Genomic DNA, 16,047 nt, shown 5'->3' with positions numbered 1-16,047 from the left:
TTAGTGTGCCTCTTTCAGCTTTTTTTAATCTGCTGTTTTCCTGTATGGTGGATTTCTAGCCTTTGATTCTGAGCCTTGATTCTGATTCTTGATGGAACAAACGGTCTCTTTTAAGCAACAGAATATTGGGTTCAGTTTTCTTATATATCCTGTCGTTGTATGTGTTTGTGTGAGTTAATATCATTGATATTAAGTGAAATTATCTCGCTTACTGTCATTATTGTGCATGGATTTTATAAAGTAATCTTTATTTACTTGGCCTTTTATCTAAACTATTAAACTTCACCTTGATGAACACTCCCTACTTCCTGATTTTGTAATAGTCTCCAAATATTTTGATCCTACCTCATAAAGCCAGATCTTAAAATATGCTTTAGTGTCTAACTCTTCTCTTTCCGATCAATCTTTTTTTCCCCATTTTCTAGATGACTATTTTTCATTTCACATTTCTCTGACTACCTATTCTTTGATCCCAAATACTTTAACTCAAATATCTCCCCTGAATGTTGTGCTGTTAACTAGTTTACCTGACTAGTGAGCACTTGAGTAGTGAGCACTTATTTCCAAGTCTGCATGTTCAAAATAGAACTATGATAGAAAAGAAGCTTCACAAGATTAGACAATGGGAGGGATCAATCTTTCACATTACACTATGTTTTCATTCACTAAATCTTCAGTGGGAAGCATTTTAATCCCATAATAGTCTTGAAAACCTACATTCAATTAACCCAACAACATACTCTACTACTCATTCCTCAAAGAATATTCCAAGTGTTAATTTTTTTCAGATACCCTACTTTAAACCATGATTATTTTGCTCTGGCTATAAAAAATGTGTCAAACTTTTTTTTCTGTATACAGAACTCAGAGCGATCTTTTAAAATATGTCACAGTCTGGGGCCGGAGCGATAGCACAGCGGGTAGGGCATTTGCCTTGCACGTGGCCGACCCGGGTTCGATCCCCGGCATCCCATATGGTCCCCCGAGCACCGCCAGGAGTAATTCCTGAGTGCAAAGCCAGGAGTAACCCCTGAGCATCGCTGGGTGTGACCTAAAAAGCAAAAAAAAATAATAATATGTCACAGTCTGGGGCTAAAGTGATAGCACAGCAGGTAGGGCATTTGCCTTGCCTGTGGCTGACCCGAGTTCAATTCCCAGCATCCCATATGGTCCCCTGAGCACCGCTAGGAGTAATTCCTGAGTGCAGAGCCAGGAGTAACCCCTGAACATCACTGGGTGTGACACAAAAGTCAAAAATAAATGTCACAGTCTAACATTCCTGTACAAAATCTTCTATAACTTTCTATCATAACTAAATAAAATCAAGTTTCTCCAAAGATTACAATATGCTTGGGGGCTGGAGCGATAGCACAGCGGGTAGGGCGTTTGCCTTGCACGCGGCCGACCCGGGTTCAAATCCCAGCATCCCATATGGTCCCCTGAGCAACGCCAGGAGTAATTCCTGAGTGCAGAGCCAGGAGTAACCCCTGTGCATCGCCAGGTGTGACCCAAAAACCAAAAAAATAAAAAATAAAAAAAATAAAAGATTACAATATGCTTTATTATTTGGATCTCGGTTACTTGTCTATATTTACCATCTACCTTCTTCCCTGTCACTCTGACATGATACAAATTCACCAGATATGCCAGATATCAAGGTCTGCTGTTCTTTCTGCCTGACTATTTTATGAAGCTGAGGTCTTGATCACACATTTTATCAAGATTCCTACTAAAATTTCACCTCAGAAAGCCCTATCACAGGCTCCAGAGTGATAGTACAGCAGGTAAGGTGCTTATCTTGAACATTGGCTAACCTGGATTTGATCTCTGATACCACATATGGTCCTGAGCAACTCCAGGAGTGATCCCTGAGCACAGAGCAGGAGTAAGACCTGAACACGGCCAGATGTGGCCCCAAACAAACAAACAAACCATAAAAAACAAAAAAAAAGCCTATATTATGACTCTCTCACTGTGTATACCTTATCATTTTTATGCTATTGTACTATTCTTAGCATTTTTAGTACTTATTTATGTTATGCATCTTTTATGAAAGTCTCTTACTAACAGAAATTCCATGAGAAATATTTTTTCTTCTTTGTTCACTGCACTTTTTTCTTCACTAGTACTTAGAGAAATGCTAATTTATAGGTGCTTAGTAATATTCTGTAAAGTTATCTTCCTGAGGAATCTATGTGCTCAGAGACAAAATCCTATACCTTCCTTTCTATTATTTAGACCAGGCCATCACCCACTAATTATTCCCTCTAGCATCTCTATTTAACGTTTATTAAAGCAGGAGTATTTTCTAGTTTCTGTATCTTCAAGACAATGTCAAACACACTTGTCAAGTGTGTCAATTTACTAATAACTTGATGGTCTAAAATCAAACTTCATATCTGCCTTTCTTGTCAATTAGAATTTTATGTGTTAATCTAATCACTTTCTCTGTTTAATTACTCATATTTCTGAATAAATAATACCATCACAATCTCTTATGCACTACCAGAGACAAGAGTTTGCCCTATTATCTGCGTTCACAACACCATTCTGTATGAAAATTATTTAAATATAATAATTTAATTACAGTATTAATAACATAACAATGTGTTAGGCTTCCTTTATCCCAGTCAGTGCATTAAATATCATAATTGCATTTAAATATTTCTTTTTAAAATTTTATTATTGAGGCAATATGGTTTACAATCATGTTAATGTTTATGCTTTTGACATGCAAAACTAGTGCAACATCAAAATATCACTGTATCACTGTCATCCCATTGTTCATCGATTTGCTTGAGCAGGTACCAGTAATGTCTCCATTTGGCCAGCTCTGAGATTTTAGCAGCCTCTCCTTACTGGTCCTTCCAAACAGTGCCGTACTGGAGGCTCTTTCAGGGTCAGGGGAATGAGACCCACTGATATACCTAAAGCAGCATGCATGTATTTGGCTTTAACATACTTGCTTGCAACATCAAAGTACTGGAAAAAAATTCTACCTTTATCTTTAGGTTCCCTCTAGTCTTCCCCATCACTCCCTACCTGAATCCATCTGTGTCTGGTAACCTCAGTTCTACTGTCAGAATCCACGGGCTTGTTTTGACTGGACACTGTCTATTTCATTCCTTTGTTAATTTATTTACTACATAAGTGAAATTACCTAATCTCTGTCTTCCCTGACTGATTTTATTTACTATCTATCCAAATTGTAGTCAAAGATAAGATTCCAACTAGAGATGAGTAGTATTCAATTCCAGTGTGTGTGTGTGTGTGTGTGTGTAGTGTGTTGTGTGTGTGTGTGTAGTGTGTGTCACAATTTCTTTTTTTACTTATCTGCCAATGGGCAATAAATGTCTTAGATTTGCTATCTCTTGACAACCCTCCCTAATTCTATAAATAGGGAAAACTGCTTATTAAGAACTTCTACTTAATTAAGATACTATCAAAAACATCTGAAATTGGGTGATATCACTCAAATCACTCAAATAGCATTTTGTAAATTGTCTATGAAAGGGAAGAGAAAAAATGCTGTTGCTTAGAATTTTAAAGACTCGGGAAAATATTAATTTTGAACTATACCTCAATGGTTCCAGAACAGGTTCGTTATTCATTATTTCCATTTTCTCACACGGTATATTCCCTCCCTTCCTCTAAGTCCACCTTAGACTTTTAAACCCTACATTCTTAATTTTAATAGAAAAATTTCTTCCTCAATAAATTAGCCTTTATGTTATGTGTTGTTTTATCTACATAAACCTCATACAATTTTAATAAACATTTATCTTTTAATGGGGAAAGACTACTGAGCAGTGAAAAGGCCACTCCTTTTGCAAAGTTCAGGGGAGGTTAGGGGGGGTTGTGGGGTAGGGGTACACCCAGCAATGCTCAGAGGTTGTTCCTGGCTCTGCACTCAGAAATCACTCTTGGAAGTGCTCAGAGAACCACATAAGATGTCAGGGTCAAACCCAGGTCTGCCATTTGCATAGGGCATTTGCCCTGTTGTACTATCTCTTTGGCTGGAGGCCACTCATAAAGGTATTTAACAAACTAGGCAGGCAGCTCAATGCAAGGTCCCAAAGATGTGGTACCGCTCTGACCCTACAAGTATTTGGGAACCTCAGGACCTACCATATCTACAATCTATGGTACTAAGAGGAACATGTGGAGCCGAGGAATGGACCAAGCTTAGCCCTGTACTATCTCCCCAGTCACTCCATGAACTTTCATGTTTATCCATTCCCCTCATCATATTGTGACTTCCTTGAAATAGAGACATGATCATTTAACTCTCCACCCTACAATTGAGCACAGTTCATGTCATACATTCATTTTCTACCCATGATCATTGAATTAAATGAAATAATAAAACCAAAACTTTCTACTTTTAGGAAACCAGGCAAAAATGATAAGTGCCTTATATATGTTATCTCATCTAATTGTCTCAACATCCCTGAAAATTAATTCTTTATAAATGGTAAGCGGTTATCTCACATACATGCTTCTTGGAGATTCTGTTGAAAAAAAAGAGAGAGAATAAGAAAAAAATTAATTAGCAAGATATTCTAAAATGTGTTCCTATTTTCAAAAGCCTTTGGGGATACTTGTGCTCAGGGGTCTACTCACCTACCTCCTTCCTACATACACTGAACCCTCAGGGTACATTTTCTCCACTATCCTTTCTTCTCCCCACCGAGACCCAAATTCCCTGGATTCAATTTCTTCCTTTTTCTAGCATCCCAGGTGTCTCTTTAGTAGTTTCATCTCCAGGGACTGTTACTCTCAGCCAGGACTTTAATAATATGATAAATACACTAGTAATCTCCTCCCCAAACTCTAATTCCTACAGGACTGAATCTATTCCTTGCCCCAGACCTGGTAAGTGTGTATGTCAGTGTATCTGCTTCAGGGATGAACACCAGTTAAAGATCTGACCTGCTAAGAATTTTCTCACTGACATTCTTCCCTTCAGATAAAGAGGAGTTACAAATGCATCATCCTGACTGCTGTTCTGTGCCATGTAGAGCTACTACTCTTCAGATAGGTGGTCCTCCCACTGTAATTCATCACAGTGGCTCTGAAGCAGCTCTCGCCCTCTCAGAGTCACAGATGAGGGAGCTGGTTGAAAGGTAAAGTGACTTCTGAGATCACACAGTGAGTGAATAGCTAGGCTGTAGTTTGCAATGGACTGTCCTGGTTCCTCTGCTAATGAATGCTGAATTTATATGGGTAGCTTACAGATCATCAATAGAAATGCTCATGCATAAGAACTGGCTCTCTTCCTCAAAACAGAACCTTGTGTCTAGTGCCCAAATTTCTAGCCCTATGTGCTTTAGACAAGGATGTTCTTATAAAGAATGCTAAAGCAATTAAAAACAAGTTCTCAGTAAGATTGCTGTCATAAGATTATTCTGGGTGAATCATCTGGAAGAGGCTGGGAGACCTTCTAAGCAATAGAGATGAAACAAAAGAAAATAATGAAAATATAAACAGCTGAGGCTTCAAGGGCAGAGACAAAAAAGCTGTGGCTCTAGCCATTTACCTTAGCTGGGCAGAGCATTCTGCATCTCTGCCACTCATTTCCAGGCTCTCAGTCTTAGATATTGTTACATCAGTCACAGGTGACAGAGGATTTCTTTTAACCCTGTAACAACTCTACCTCCTGCTTTGCATCACTTCCCAGTGTTCTACCATCTTCTCATCCTTGATTGCTTTCATGAAGTTTAACTCAAATATTTCCTACTGCCATTTTAGTTTCAGCCACAGCATAAGCATGGATTCTAACCCTTCATCTCTTAGAGCCTCTTAGGGCTCACTGCAAGGGAGTAGTCTCTTTCATACAAAGGCTACCTTGACCTGGACATGCATTTCACAAACCATAGCCATCAGAACCCAGCCTCCTTCCTGCTCATAGGAATTCCTGGCCTGGAGGCATCCCACTTTTGGATTGCATTTCCCTTCTGCTCCATGTATGCTCTGGCAGTGCTTGGCAACATGGTGGTATTGCTGGTGGTGCGATCAGAGCCTTCACTGCATCAGCCCATGTACCTGTTCCTCTGCATGCTGTCCATGATTGACCTGGTGCTCTGCACCTCCACTGTGCCCAAGCTCCTTGCAATCTTTTGGGCAAATGCTGCTGAGATCGCCTTTGAAGCCTGTGCTACCCAAATGTTCTTTATCCACGGCTTCTCCGCTGTAGAATCCGGTATCCTGCTAGCAATGGCCTTCGATCGGTACTTAGCCATCTGCCGGCCACTGCACTATGGGTCACTGTTGCCCCCAGAAGCTGTGGGCAAGCTAGGAGCTGCTGCTGTGTTTCGTGGCTTAGGGCTTATGACCCCACTCACCTGCTTACTGGCCAGACTGAGTTACTGCAGTCGAGTAGTGGCCCACTCCTACTGCGAGCACATGGCGGTGGTAAAGCTGGCTTGTGGGGGCACAAAGCCAAACAACATCTATGGCATCACTGCTGCCACACTGGTAGTTGGCGCTGACTCCGTCTGCATTGCTGTCTCCTATGCTCTCATCTTGCGGGCTGTGTTAAGCCTCTCCTCCAAGGAGGCCAGGGCTAAAACATTTGGCACTTGTGGCTCACACCTGGGTGTCATCCTTCTCTTCTACACACCTGGACTCTTCTCGTTCTACACACAGCGCTTTGGTCAACATGTGCCACGGCATGTCCACATCCTTCTGGCTGACCTCTATCTTGTGGTACCCCCCATGCTCAACCCCATCATTTACGGCATGAAGACCAAGCAGATTCGGGATGGAGCTCTTCGACTGCTGAAAAGGGGTACTACTTAGTCATACAGCCTTCCACCCCACCATGGGTCATTGCTCAGGAACAATGGGAGAAGTGTACAAAGTTTAGACCAATGGCTGGACCAGAGCATTAGCACAGCATGTAGGGCATTTGCCTTGCATGCAGCCAACCTGGGTTTTATTCTTTGTCCCCATATTGTCCCCCATGTGTCACCAGCAGTAATTCCTGAGTGCAGAACCAGGAGTAACCCCTGAGCATCATCCGGTGTGTCCCTAGAACAAAAAAGTAAGGAGACCAGTGGCTCCTAGCAAGGTGGGAGACATACATCCAAACAAGGTGGTATTCTTGTTTCAATAAGGAAATATGGCACAAGTCAAATGGGTAATGAATCACCCCCAGGTGTCTCCTTGTAAAGGAGATTGGTTGCAAGCCTCAGGGAGCCTCTAACAGATAATGTAGCTACTAAGTTAATGATGGCCTCCTAGACATTCCCACTTGACTCCTACCTTCAATGAGACTTGAATAAAACTGAGAAAGATGTGGCGGCTGGTCAGAACAGAGAAATAGCTCTCACTGTACTCAAGGGCTCCTTCTCAGATTGGGATGCAGGAGACTTTCCTCAGTGAGTTCTAAGTGTGAAACTCTCTTACTTCTGTCTGATTCTCTGTGCGTCTCCTGTCAGATACTGCTCTGTATACAGAGAGAGAGCAAAAGAATAATCATGGGCAAACTGTGCCCATCAATCACATAGAGGAGAAAGGTTTAAAGCACAAAGTCAAGTAGGAAAAGTCCTTTGGAAAATGAAGGGCTTAATTTTTTTTACTGAGCATGTTCTATGAGTCAAGTATAGATTACCAAAAAAAAAAATTATGGTATGAACTTGGTCAGGTCAAAAGTCTCCCTCTTATGATGCTGTTAGAGGATATCTATGTATCAGACAGCAACCAAGCCAAAATTTAAGACAGTTGTTTTAAGTGCAGAAACTATCGGTACTGAACAAAGGTCTAACTTGCTCAGGGAAAATAGGTCCAGGAATCATTTCATCTCTTCCTACCTTTGTATGGATAGAAAAGGCCACTTCTTTGAATGCTTTTTACAGTACTTAGACATAAGGTGTGGAAACAAGGTCTCGGGATATATAAAACTGATGCTCTCTGGTCTGTCTTTTTGTCTGTCCTCTGGGACTGACCATGTTGCCTTTGCCTACTTGGTCATTGATTTTTATTTAATCATTCCAAATGTGTGAGAAAGTAATATATTACTTTAATTTTCATTTTTCTGATGACTAATAACTGAGTTAATGTTTGTGTTTATTCATTACAAATATTCTTTTTGTAAAATGTTTTGCTTTGGAGTTTGTATTCCATTTTTTGCTATGTTGATTTGTACTAGATGTTATATATCCTGAATATAAGGCATTTGTCATAATGCTGAGTGAAAATTTTTCATCCAACTTTATGGTTTGTCTTCTGATCTCTCTAACCTCTTAATTATAAAAGTTACGATAAACTCAAAATAATCTATTTTTTTCTGCAAATTTCTGGCTCTCCTTTTCTACATTGCCATAATAATGATTGCTTTGTAAAAATTTCTAAACATAAGTTCCCTAATTCTGCCCTACTGTGGTCCATTATATGTTCTTTGGAATATATGCAAGAATGTAATTTGTTAATTTTTACAACAGTTATTCCTATCATTTTGACTGTACGACTTTTCTTTCTCCAATATTATTGCTCTATCAGGAACTCCCATGCTATATTCAATTGAATAACAAGGTTAAGGTCCTTGCCTTGTTGCTGATCTTTTGAGGAAAATAATTAAGTTTACATTATGATATTAATTATAAATTATAAATTTATTTAAATATGTTTTCTACTAATGGTTAAAGGTTTTTATCTGCATGGTCTGAATTTGTATTTCTTCTTAAGCAGATTCTTCAGTAATAAGGTAAATTATTTTGACTTAAAGTAAAACCATTTTATCTATGGAATAAATACAATTTTTCATCATGTTTTAATTTGCATGTTGCCAGATTTAGCTTTCTAATATTTTGATAAGGATCATTGTGCCTATGTTCATGATAAATATATTCATTTTTTTCTTTGTATTTTCTTTATCAGGTTGTTTTTTTTTTTTTTTTTTTTTTGCTTTTTGGGTCACACCTGGCGATGCACAGGGGTTACTCCTGGCTCTGCACTCAGGAATTACCCCTGGCGGTGCTCAGGGGACCATATGGGATGCTGGGATTTGAACCCGGGTTGGCCGCGTGCAAGGCAAACGCCCTACCCGCTGTGCTATCACTCCAGCCCCTCTTTATCAGGTTTTTATATTAGGATTGTGCTTGGCTCATAAAATATACTAGTATATATTCCTTGCTACTCTATTTTCTAAAATGTTTGTGTAATATTTTATTGAGTCTATGACTATTTTACACAATTTTGCAGGGAAATCTTTGAAGTTTTTTCTTTTGTATTTTGCATTCAGTTTCTAGTGCATAAAGTCTACTCAATTTTCTATTTTCAATCTTCATTACCCCTTAATTGTCTGGATAATGCATCAATTTTTATGACACCTTTATTTCTCTTCTACTGGTGAAACAAATATCTGTATTGTTTCTGATATTGGTCATGTGTGTGTTCTTTATACTATTCTATTATTCTATTTAAAAAGAGAGGGAAATTTTATTACACTACACTTGATCTTAGCCAAAAGGCCAAGAAGCGATTAGAATATAGTATACTTTGTTGATTTTTCTAGTCTTTTAAAAATTATTTTGTTTATTTTCTTCTCTTGCCATTTTTATTCCCTTCTATTTATTATTAGTACTGGAGCAATAGCACAGCGGAGAGCGTTTGTCTTGCACATGTCAGACCTGGGTTCGATTCCTCCGTCCCTCTCAGAGAGCCCCAAGCCCCGCGAGAGTATCCCGCCTGTACGGCAGAGCCTGGCAAGCTACCCGTGGCGTATTCTATATGCCAAAAACAGTAACAATAAGTCTCACAATGAAGACTTTACTGGTGCCTGCTCGAGCAAATTGATGAACAACGGCATGACAGTGCAGTGACAGTGCAGAACTTTCATGAATTACCTCCAACTTCTCAGGTTGTTGGCAATACTTGATAATATTTTTGTAAAGGTAACTCAGGGATTTAACCTATGAATTCCTAATTTACCACAATCTATCTACAATGTTATAACACTTTTTTAATATTCTTCTATTTTACATAGTCTATATCCATATACTCCTCACCCTTTGTGTTACTTTAAGTGTATCTACATAAAATATGGAGATATTTAGATCATATTATGCATCTATTATCGATTTTAATACTTTTATTAAAAACTTTTTAATACTTTTATTAAAACTGCTTAAACAATTTAATCAAAGAAAAATAGCTTTTTATTTTGTGCATATGTTTATTATTTAGAGTGAACTTTTTTTCTTCCTATGGATTCAATGTCCATATGGTATTTCTTACATATTCTTGTAATATCGATTTGTTGAAAAGAACTTTCTTACCTTTTTTACCTAAAATGTTATTATTTAAATTGTTTATAACTATATAATTATATCTTGAGTTTTAATTATATAGTTTGGGCCATATAATTATATATATGGCCCAAACTATATAATTTTTCTTTTAGTATTTTATATAATTTCATATTTTGTAATTAAATTTGAAAAATACTTTCAAATAGTTCAGTTAATATTTTTCTGCTACTTTCTCAATTTTTCCCTCTAAGATTTTAATTACATGTATTTCATACTACTTGGTAGAAAGTCACGTTACTCTATTTATTTTAACTTAATCTTAAATTCTATTAACTATCAGTTAATAAAGTTAATAAAATAAATTCTAATTTAACTTTATTTTAATTTAATTTAAATTCTATTAACAGGTTAATAACATACTGAATAACTTTTTCTTTCTGGTCTTCGGGTTCACTGATCCCTTCTTTTCTGTTGTTTAATCTGATATTCCTTATAACTGCATTTTTTATTTCAGATATTGCGTTTGCAGATCTAGAATTCTTATTTGATTTTAAAGTTTCTAAATTTCTCACAAAATTTCCAATAAGTCACCTATTTATTCATCCTTTCCTATAGATCGCTATAGAAAAAAATTCCTGATTTCAACAGTTTCCTACTAGGAAATTGAAATCAGGGCTGCTGCTCTAAATAAACTTCTTGCTAAGCACCTGCTTCTCGTGAGTTCATGTCAGGATTTCCAGCAAAGATAAATGGTGTTTTTCTGGCAAGAGAAATAAAGTGTTTCTGATTATCTGAAAATTTTAATTATGAACCAGTAGTTTCAGTTTATTCACTGAAGCGCCTTATAAATAGCTCTTAAACTGTATTTTTTTCTATCAGTATCTTTCAGATAGCTTATTGAGCCTTCATGCATTCTTCTTTATTCTTTTTTATATTTCTGCCACACTTTGAATTATATCCTGGGTCTGGCTTTTGTCAGTTTATTCTCTGTATGCTGAAAATTATAATAACTTTTAAGATATTACAGAAGACTTCCATTTCTTGCATCATGTTTTAATTTAGACAAATTAGATTGCTGAAACAAGTATATTTTCTTTTGGCAAGTCTCCCAGTGTTATCAGTCAACCCAGACTATAATTCCTTATGTTACCATATTCCCAGGATACTAAAGCATCTCAGTCTCCATGTAAGCAAGAATTTATTCATACTTCATCCCACCTCACAATGGAAAATTTTAGTTACTATACAATAGTTGCAGCATTTATTAACATCAACTTGTTTTTATTGAAGTAATAGCTTACCATATGAAAGTTTCAGATATTTGACTTTAATTCAACATCTGGATATATTACATTGTAATTCACACCATATGACTAACTTCTTTCACCCAATTTATCTGCCCTATCCCATCTTTGACCCTCTATTTTGTTCTTATAACCTGAGTTCACTTTGTTTTTCTTTTGTTATTTGTGACCCTGAGCAACTCTTGGAATACCAACCCTCTCTTCTCAAACACATACAAACACACACACAGATACACACACACGTGTACACACACATACACACATTCAACTCCTAGGGTTTTCAGTTGATGAGGTTTTCAGTTGATTTCATCAAGGCAAATGGACACAACTGAATTTGGTACAAGAAAAGTAGCATATCCACTATTTCATTGGATCTTCCCAAGATGTTACACACTTTTGCTTTCCCCTAAGTGATCATCTGTGTCAAACACTGGCCAGAGGTTAATGAATAGAGCATCAACAAATGGATTTGGTAACATAGTGCTCATTAGAATTCTATAATTCCTCTGACATAGCCTTTGATATAGCGGAAGGAACCTAATTACTAGGAGTACTAGAGAGAATATCAAGAAAAGAATTGGTGAACATCAGGGCCAGAGCAATAGTACAGCAGGTAGGGTGTTTGCCATACACGTGGTCAACCTGGGTTTAATCCCTAGCATCCCATATAGTCCCCCAAGCATCATTATTCCTAAATGCAGAGCTAGGAGTAACCCCTGAGCACTGCTTGGTGTGGCCCAAAAAGGAAAACATAAATAAAAAAAGAACTATTTTTTTAAAATGGTGAAATTAAGTATCATCATCATCATCATCATCATCATCATCATCATCATCATCATTATCATCACTCGAGCAGTTTCAGTAACGTCTCCATTCATCCTAGCCCTGAGATTTTAGAAACCTCTCTTTACTCGTCCTTCCCAACAGTACCACATTTGAGGCTCTTTCAAGGTTAGGGGGATGAGACCCATTATTCTTACTGGTTTGGGCATATAAATATGCCACAGGAAGCTTGCCGGGCTCTCCCATGCAGGCAGGAAACTCTCATAGCCTGCCACGTTCTCTGAGAGGGAGAACTAGGCTATAAGATGTCACTTCCGGGAGCTTGGTTTTATAGTATTAAGTATAGGAAAGTTTTTTGAGTTGCAGATGAGCAAAATGATTTAGCAGGCATTTCTATCTTACTGTGATTCAAAATTAAATGGAAGTTCTGACTTTGAGTGGCTATGAGCACCATACTTTCTCCCTAATGAATTCAAATGAAGCTGGTGCTGACCACAGAACACAATGTAATAAACTTGAGTGATGGTGTATTTTGTTTCCTGTGATAGTTATCTTTTAAAATGTTAGTATCATAATCCAGCCACTAAAGTATAAAAATTTGTTCTTTCCTAATCCCAGACATAATAAATCAATACTTCAGATGTCTGGCTTGTGTGTGATATTCAGTATCAAGTATAACTAAATCAGTGTTCTATATCTAAAACAAAAAGGCTAAAATGGACATTCAAATAGACCCATCATCCTGCAATATAAGATGCAAATTTGATGTTTCACATCTTATAAAATATCAGGCCTAATGACAATAAAACAAAAATCTGCAAAACCATCATCTTGATCTATTCTATAAACACATTGATACCCTCTTTAATTTTCCTTCCCCTTTTATCAGGTGTGTCAGTCATCACAATGCTTAGGATTTACCCTATTAGAATATTCTTAAAATGCAATACAACATGGGAGCTGGAGTGATAGCACAGCGGGTAGGGCGTTTGCCTTGCAAGCAGCCGACCCGGGTTCGATTCCCAGTATCCCATATGGTCCCCTGAGCACCGCCAGGGGTAATTCCTGAGTGCAGAGCCAGGAGTAACCCCTGTGCATCTCTGGGTGTGACCCAAGAAAAAAAAGAAGAAAAAAAATGCAATACTACATAGTTAAGTATAGACACTATGCTATACAGCAAATCTTTCATATCTGAACAGACACAAAGCAACATATATAAGTTAATGTCAATTATATCTCAAAAAAAGTTTATAATAGGAAAGAAGAGGAAAATAATAAAAGACTGAAAGATAGAGACTATTAATGCTTTGTGAATTCCTTTAATTGTCTCATGCAAAGGAACCAAAGTGCTTATTTGATAAATATATCAGATACCTAGTATAACAAATGAAGGTGTAAATATCTACAGATTTACAAATCATAGAGGATAGAGTTGGCAATATTATAAATTCAGTCTAGTCTAACTTAGATGCACAGACAAAATGCTAAAACATCACAAAGGTGAGCTTTTGTGTCTGCTTTAATGTAGGATCAGATATGGACTTACCACAATTTCAAATATTGATCAAAAGAAAATCAAAACTTTCATCATCTGAATTTATGCTTAAATGCATCAACCTTTCATTAAATTCTAAAGCATGGATTTAATAGATTTAATAAAATCTAAACTACGGTACCACCATTTTATAGATCTGTACATATTTACATATTGATAATATTCAGAATAGGTAGATATCTACTAAAATAAGACAGCACAGAATAGAAGACCAGTATATTTTTTTCAGCAAAAAGTATTTGTCTGACTGGACAACCACATGCAAAAGAATGGGCTTAGATCTCGACCTGACACCATGCACAAAAGTCAGATCAAAATGGATTAAAGACCTCAACATTAGACCACAAACCATAAGGTACATTGAAGACAAGGTTGGCAAAACCCTCCACGATATTGAAGATAAAGGTATCTTCAAAGATGACATGCAACTAGCCAACCAAGTGAAAACAGAGATCAACAAATGGGACTACATTAAACTAAAAAGCTTCTGCACCGCAAAAGATACAGTGACCAGAATACAAAGACTAACTACAGAATGGGAAAGGATATTTACACAATACCCATCAGATAAGGGGTTGATATCAATGATATATAAAACACTGGTTGAACTCTACAAGAAGAAAATATCCAACCCCATCAGAAAATGGGGCAAAGAAATGAACAGAAACTTTCCCAAGGAAGAGATACGAATGGCCAAAAGGCACATGAAAAAGTGCTCTACATCACTAATCATCAGGGAGATGCAGATCAAAACAACCATGAGATACCACCTTACACCACAGAGACTAGCACACATCCAAAAGAACAAAAGCAACCGCTGTTGGAGAGGATGTGGGGAGAAAAGGACCCTTCTACACTGCTGGTGGGAATGCCAACTGGTTCAGCCCTTTTGGAAAACAATATGGATGATTCTCAAAAAATTAGAAATTGGGCTCCCATTTGACCCAGCAATACCACTGCTGGGAATATATCCCAGAGAAACAAAAAAGTATAGTCGAAATGACATCTGCACTCATATGTTCATCGCAGCGTTATTTACAATAGCCAGAATCTGGAAAAATCCTGAGTGCCCTAGAACAGATGACTGGTTGAAGAAACTTTGGTACATCCATACAATGCAATACTATGCAGCTGTTAGAAAAAAATGAGGTCATGAACTTTGCATATAAGTGGATCAACATGGAAAGTATCATGTTAAGTGAAATGAGTCAGAAAGAGAGAGACAGACGTAGAAAGATTGCACTCATCTGTGGAATATTGAATAACAGAGTAGGAGACTAACACCCAAGAATAGTAGAAATAAGTACCAGGAAGTTGTCTCCATGGCTTGGAAGCTGGCCTCACATTCTGGGGAGAGGGCAACTCAGATAGAGAAGGGAACACCAAGTAAAATGTAGTTGGAGGCCACGCGGGGGAAGGGTGATGCGGGCTGAATGTAGACTAGAGACTGAACACAATGGCCACTCAACACCTTTATTGCAAACCACAACACCTAATTAGAGAGAGAGAACAAAAGGGAAGACCCTGCCACAGTGGCAGGGTGGAGTGGGGGGAGATGGCATGGGGGGGGAGGGATGCTGGGTTTATTTGTGGTGGAAAATGGGCACTGGTGAAGGGATGGGTTCTTGAACTTTGTATGAAGGAAACATGAGTGCGAAAATGTATAAATCTGTAACTGTACCCTTACTGTGACTCACAAATAAATTTAAATAAATAAATAAATAAGTACTTGTCTGTGAAAGAGACAGAAAGTATGTTGAATAAATACTTAGAAATCCTGCACATCTACTATAAGAATATGGAAAAAGGAGTATGAGCAATGCCATTTATGAAAGTCCTCCATAACCTTTGAAAATAGACTACGGCTGAGAGAAACCTTTCAGGAAGAGTCCTTGTGAGAGGTAGGTCCAGCTCTCTGGGAATCTCTTTTGAGTTTCTTCTTTCATAAAGAAATCTTTGTATAACTCTGAAACCCATACTTGAAACTAGAAGAGGTCTCTGGGCGTTCCTAAAGGAGATAAAGACTATTTAAGAAAGGAGATTAGTCTATATATGAAGAAGTTATATTAGTAATGAAGTCAACAAGGTGACTATCTCAGATCTTTGAGACCTAAGGAATAGCTAATCGTTTCTAGGACTTTTATATGATTAT

At 37.6% G+C, this 16,047-nt stretch overlaps 1 protein-coding gene and 1 pseudogene across 1 annotated transcript; one reads left to right on the top strand and one right to left on the bottom strand.

The window, feature by feature from the left end:
* The first annotated feature begins 5,859 nt into the window (after nucleotides 1–5,859).
* LOC129405918 (olfactory receptor 52P1-like) lies at nucleotides 5,860–6,801 on the top strand. The gene has a single exon (XM_055143639.1). The coding sequence runs from the start codon at nucleotides 5,860–5,862 to the stop codon at nucleotides 6,799–6,801; it is 942 nt and encodes a 313-aa protein (XP_054999614.1).
* Nucleotides 6,802–9,346: 2,545 nt separating this feature from the next.
* Nucleotides 9,347–9,485, bottom strand: LOC129406132 (U2 spliceosomal RNA; annotated as a pseudogene).
* Between the last annotated feature and the right edge of the window lie 6,562 nt (nucleotides 9,486–16,047).

Source organism: Sorex araneus, chromosome 6, assembly GCF_027595985.1.
Source record: "Sorex araneus isolate mSorAra2 chromosome 6, mSorAra2.pri, whole genome shotgun sequence".
Lineage (NCBI taxonomy): Eukaryota > Metazoa > Chordata > Mammalia > Eulipotyphla > Soricidae > Sorex > Sorex araneus.
The sequence above is the reverse complement of the archived record's forward strand: the minus strand, read 5'-3'. Positions and strand labels throughout refer to the sequence as shown.

Excerpts from the sequence above, each read along its gene's own strand:
- LOC129405918 (XM_055143639.1), top strand. The coding sequence starts at position 5,860 with ATGCATTTCACAAACCATAGCCATCAGAACCCAGCCTCCTTCCTGCTC.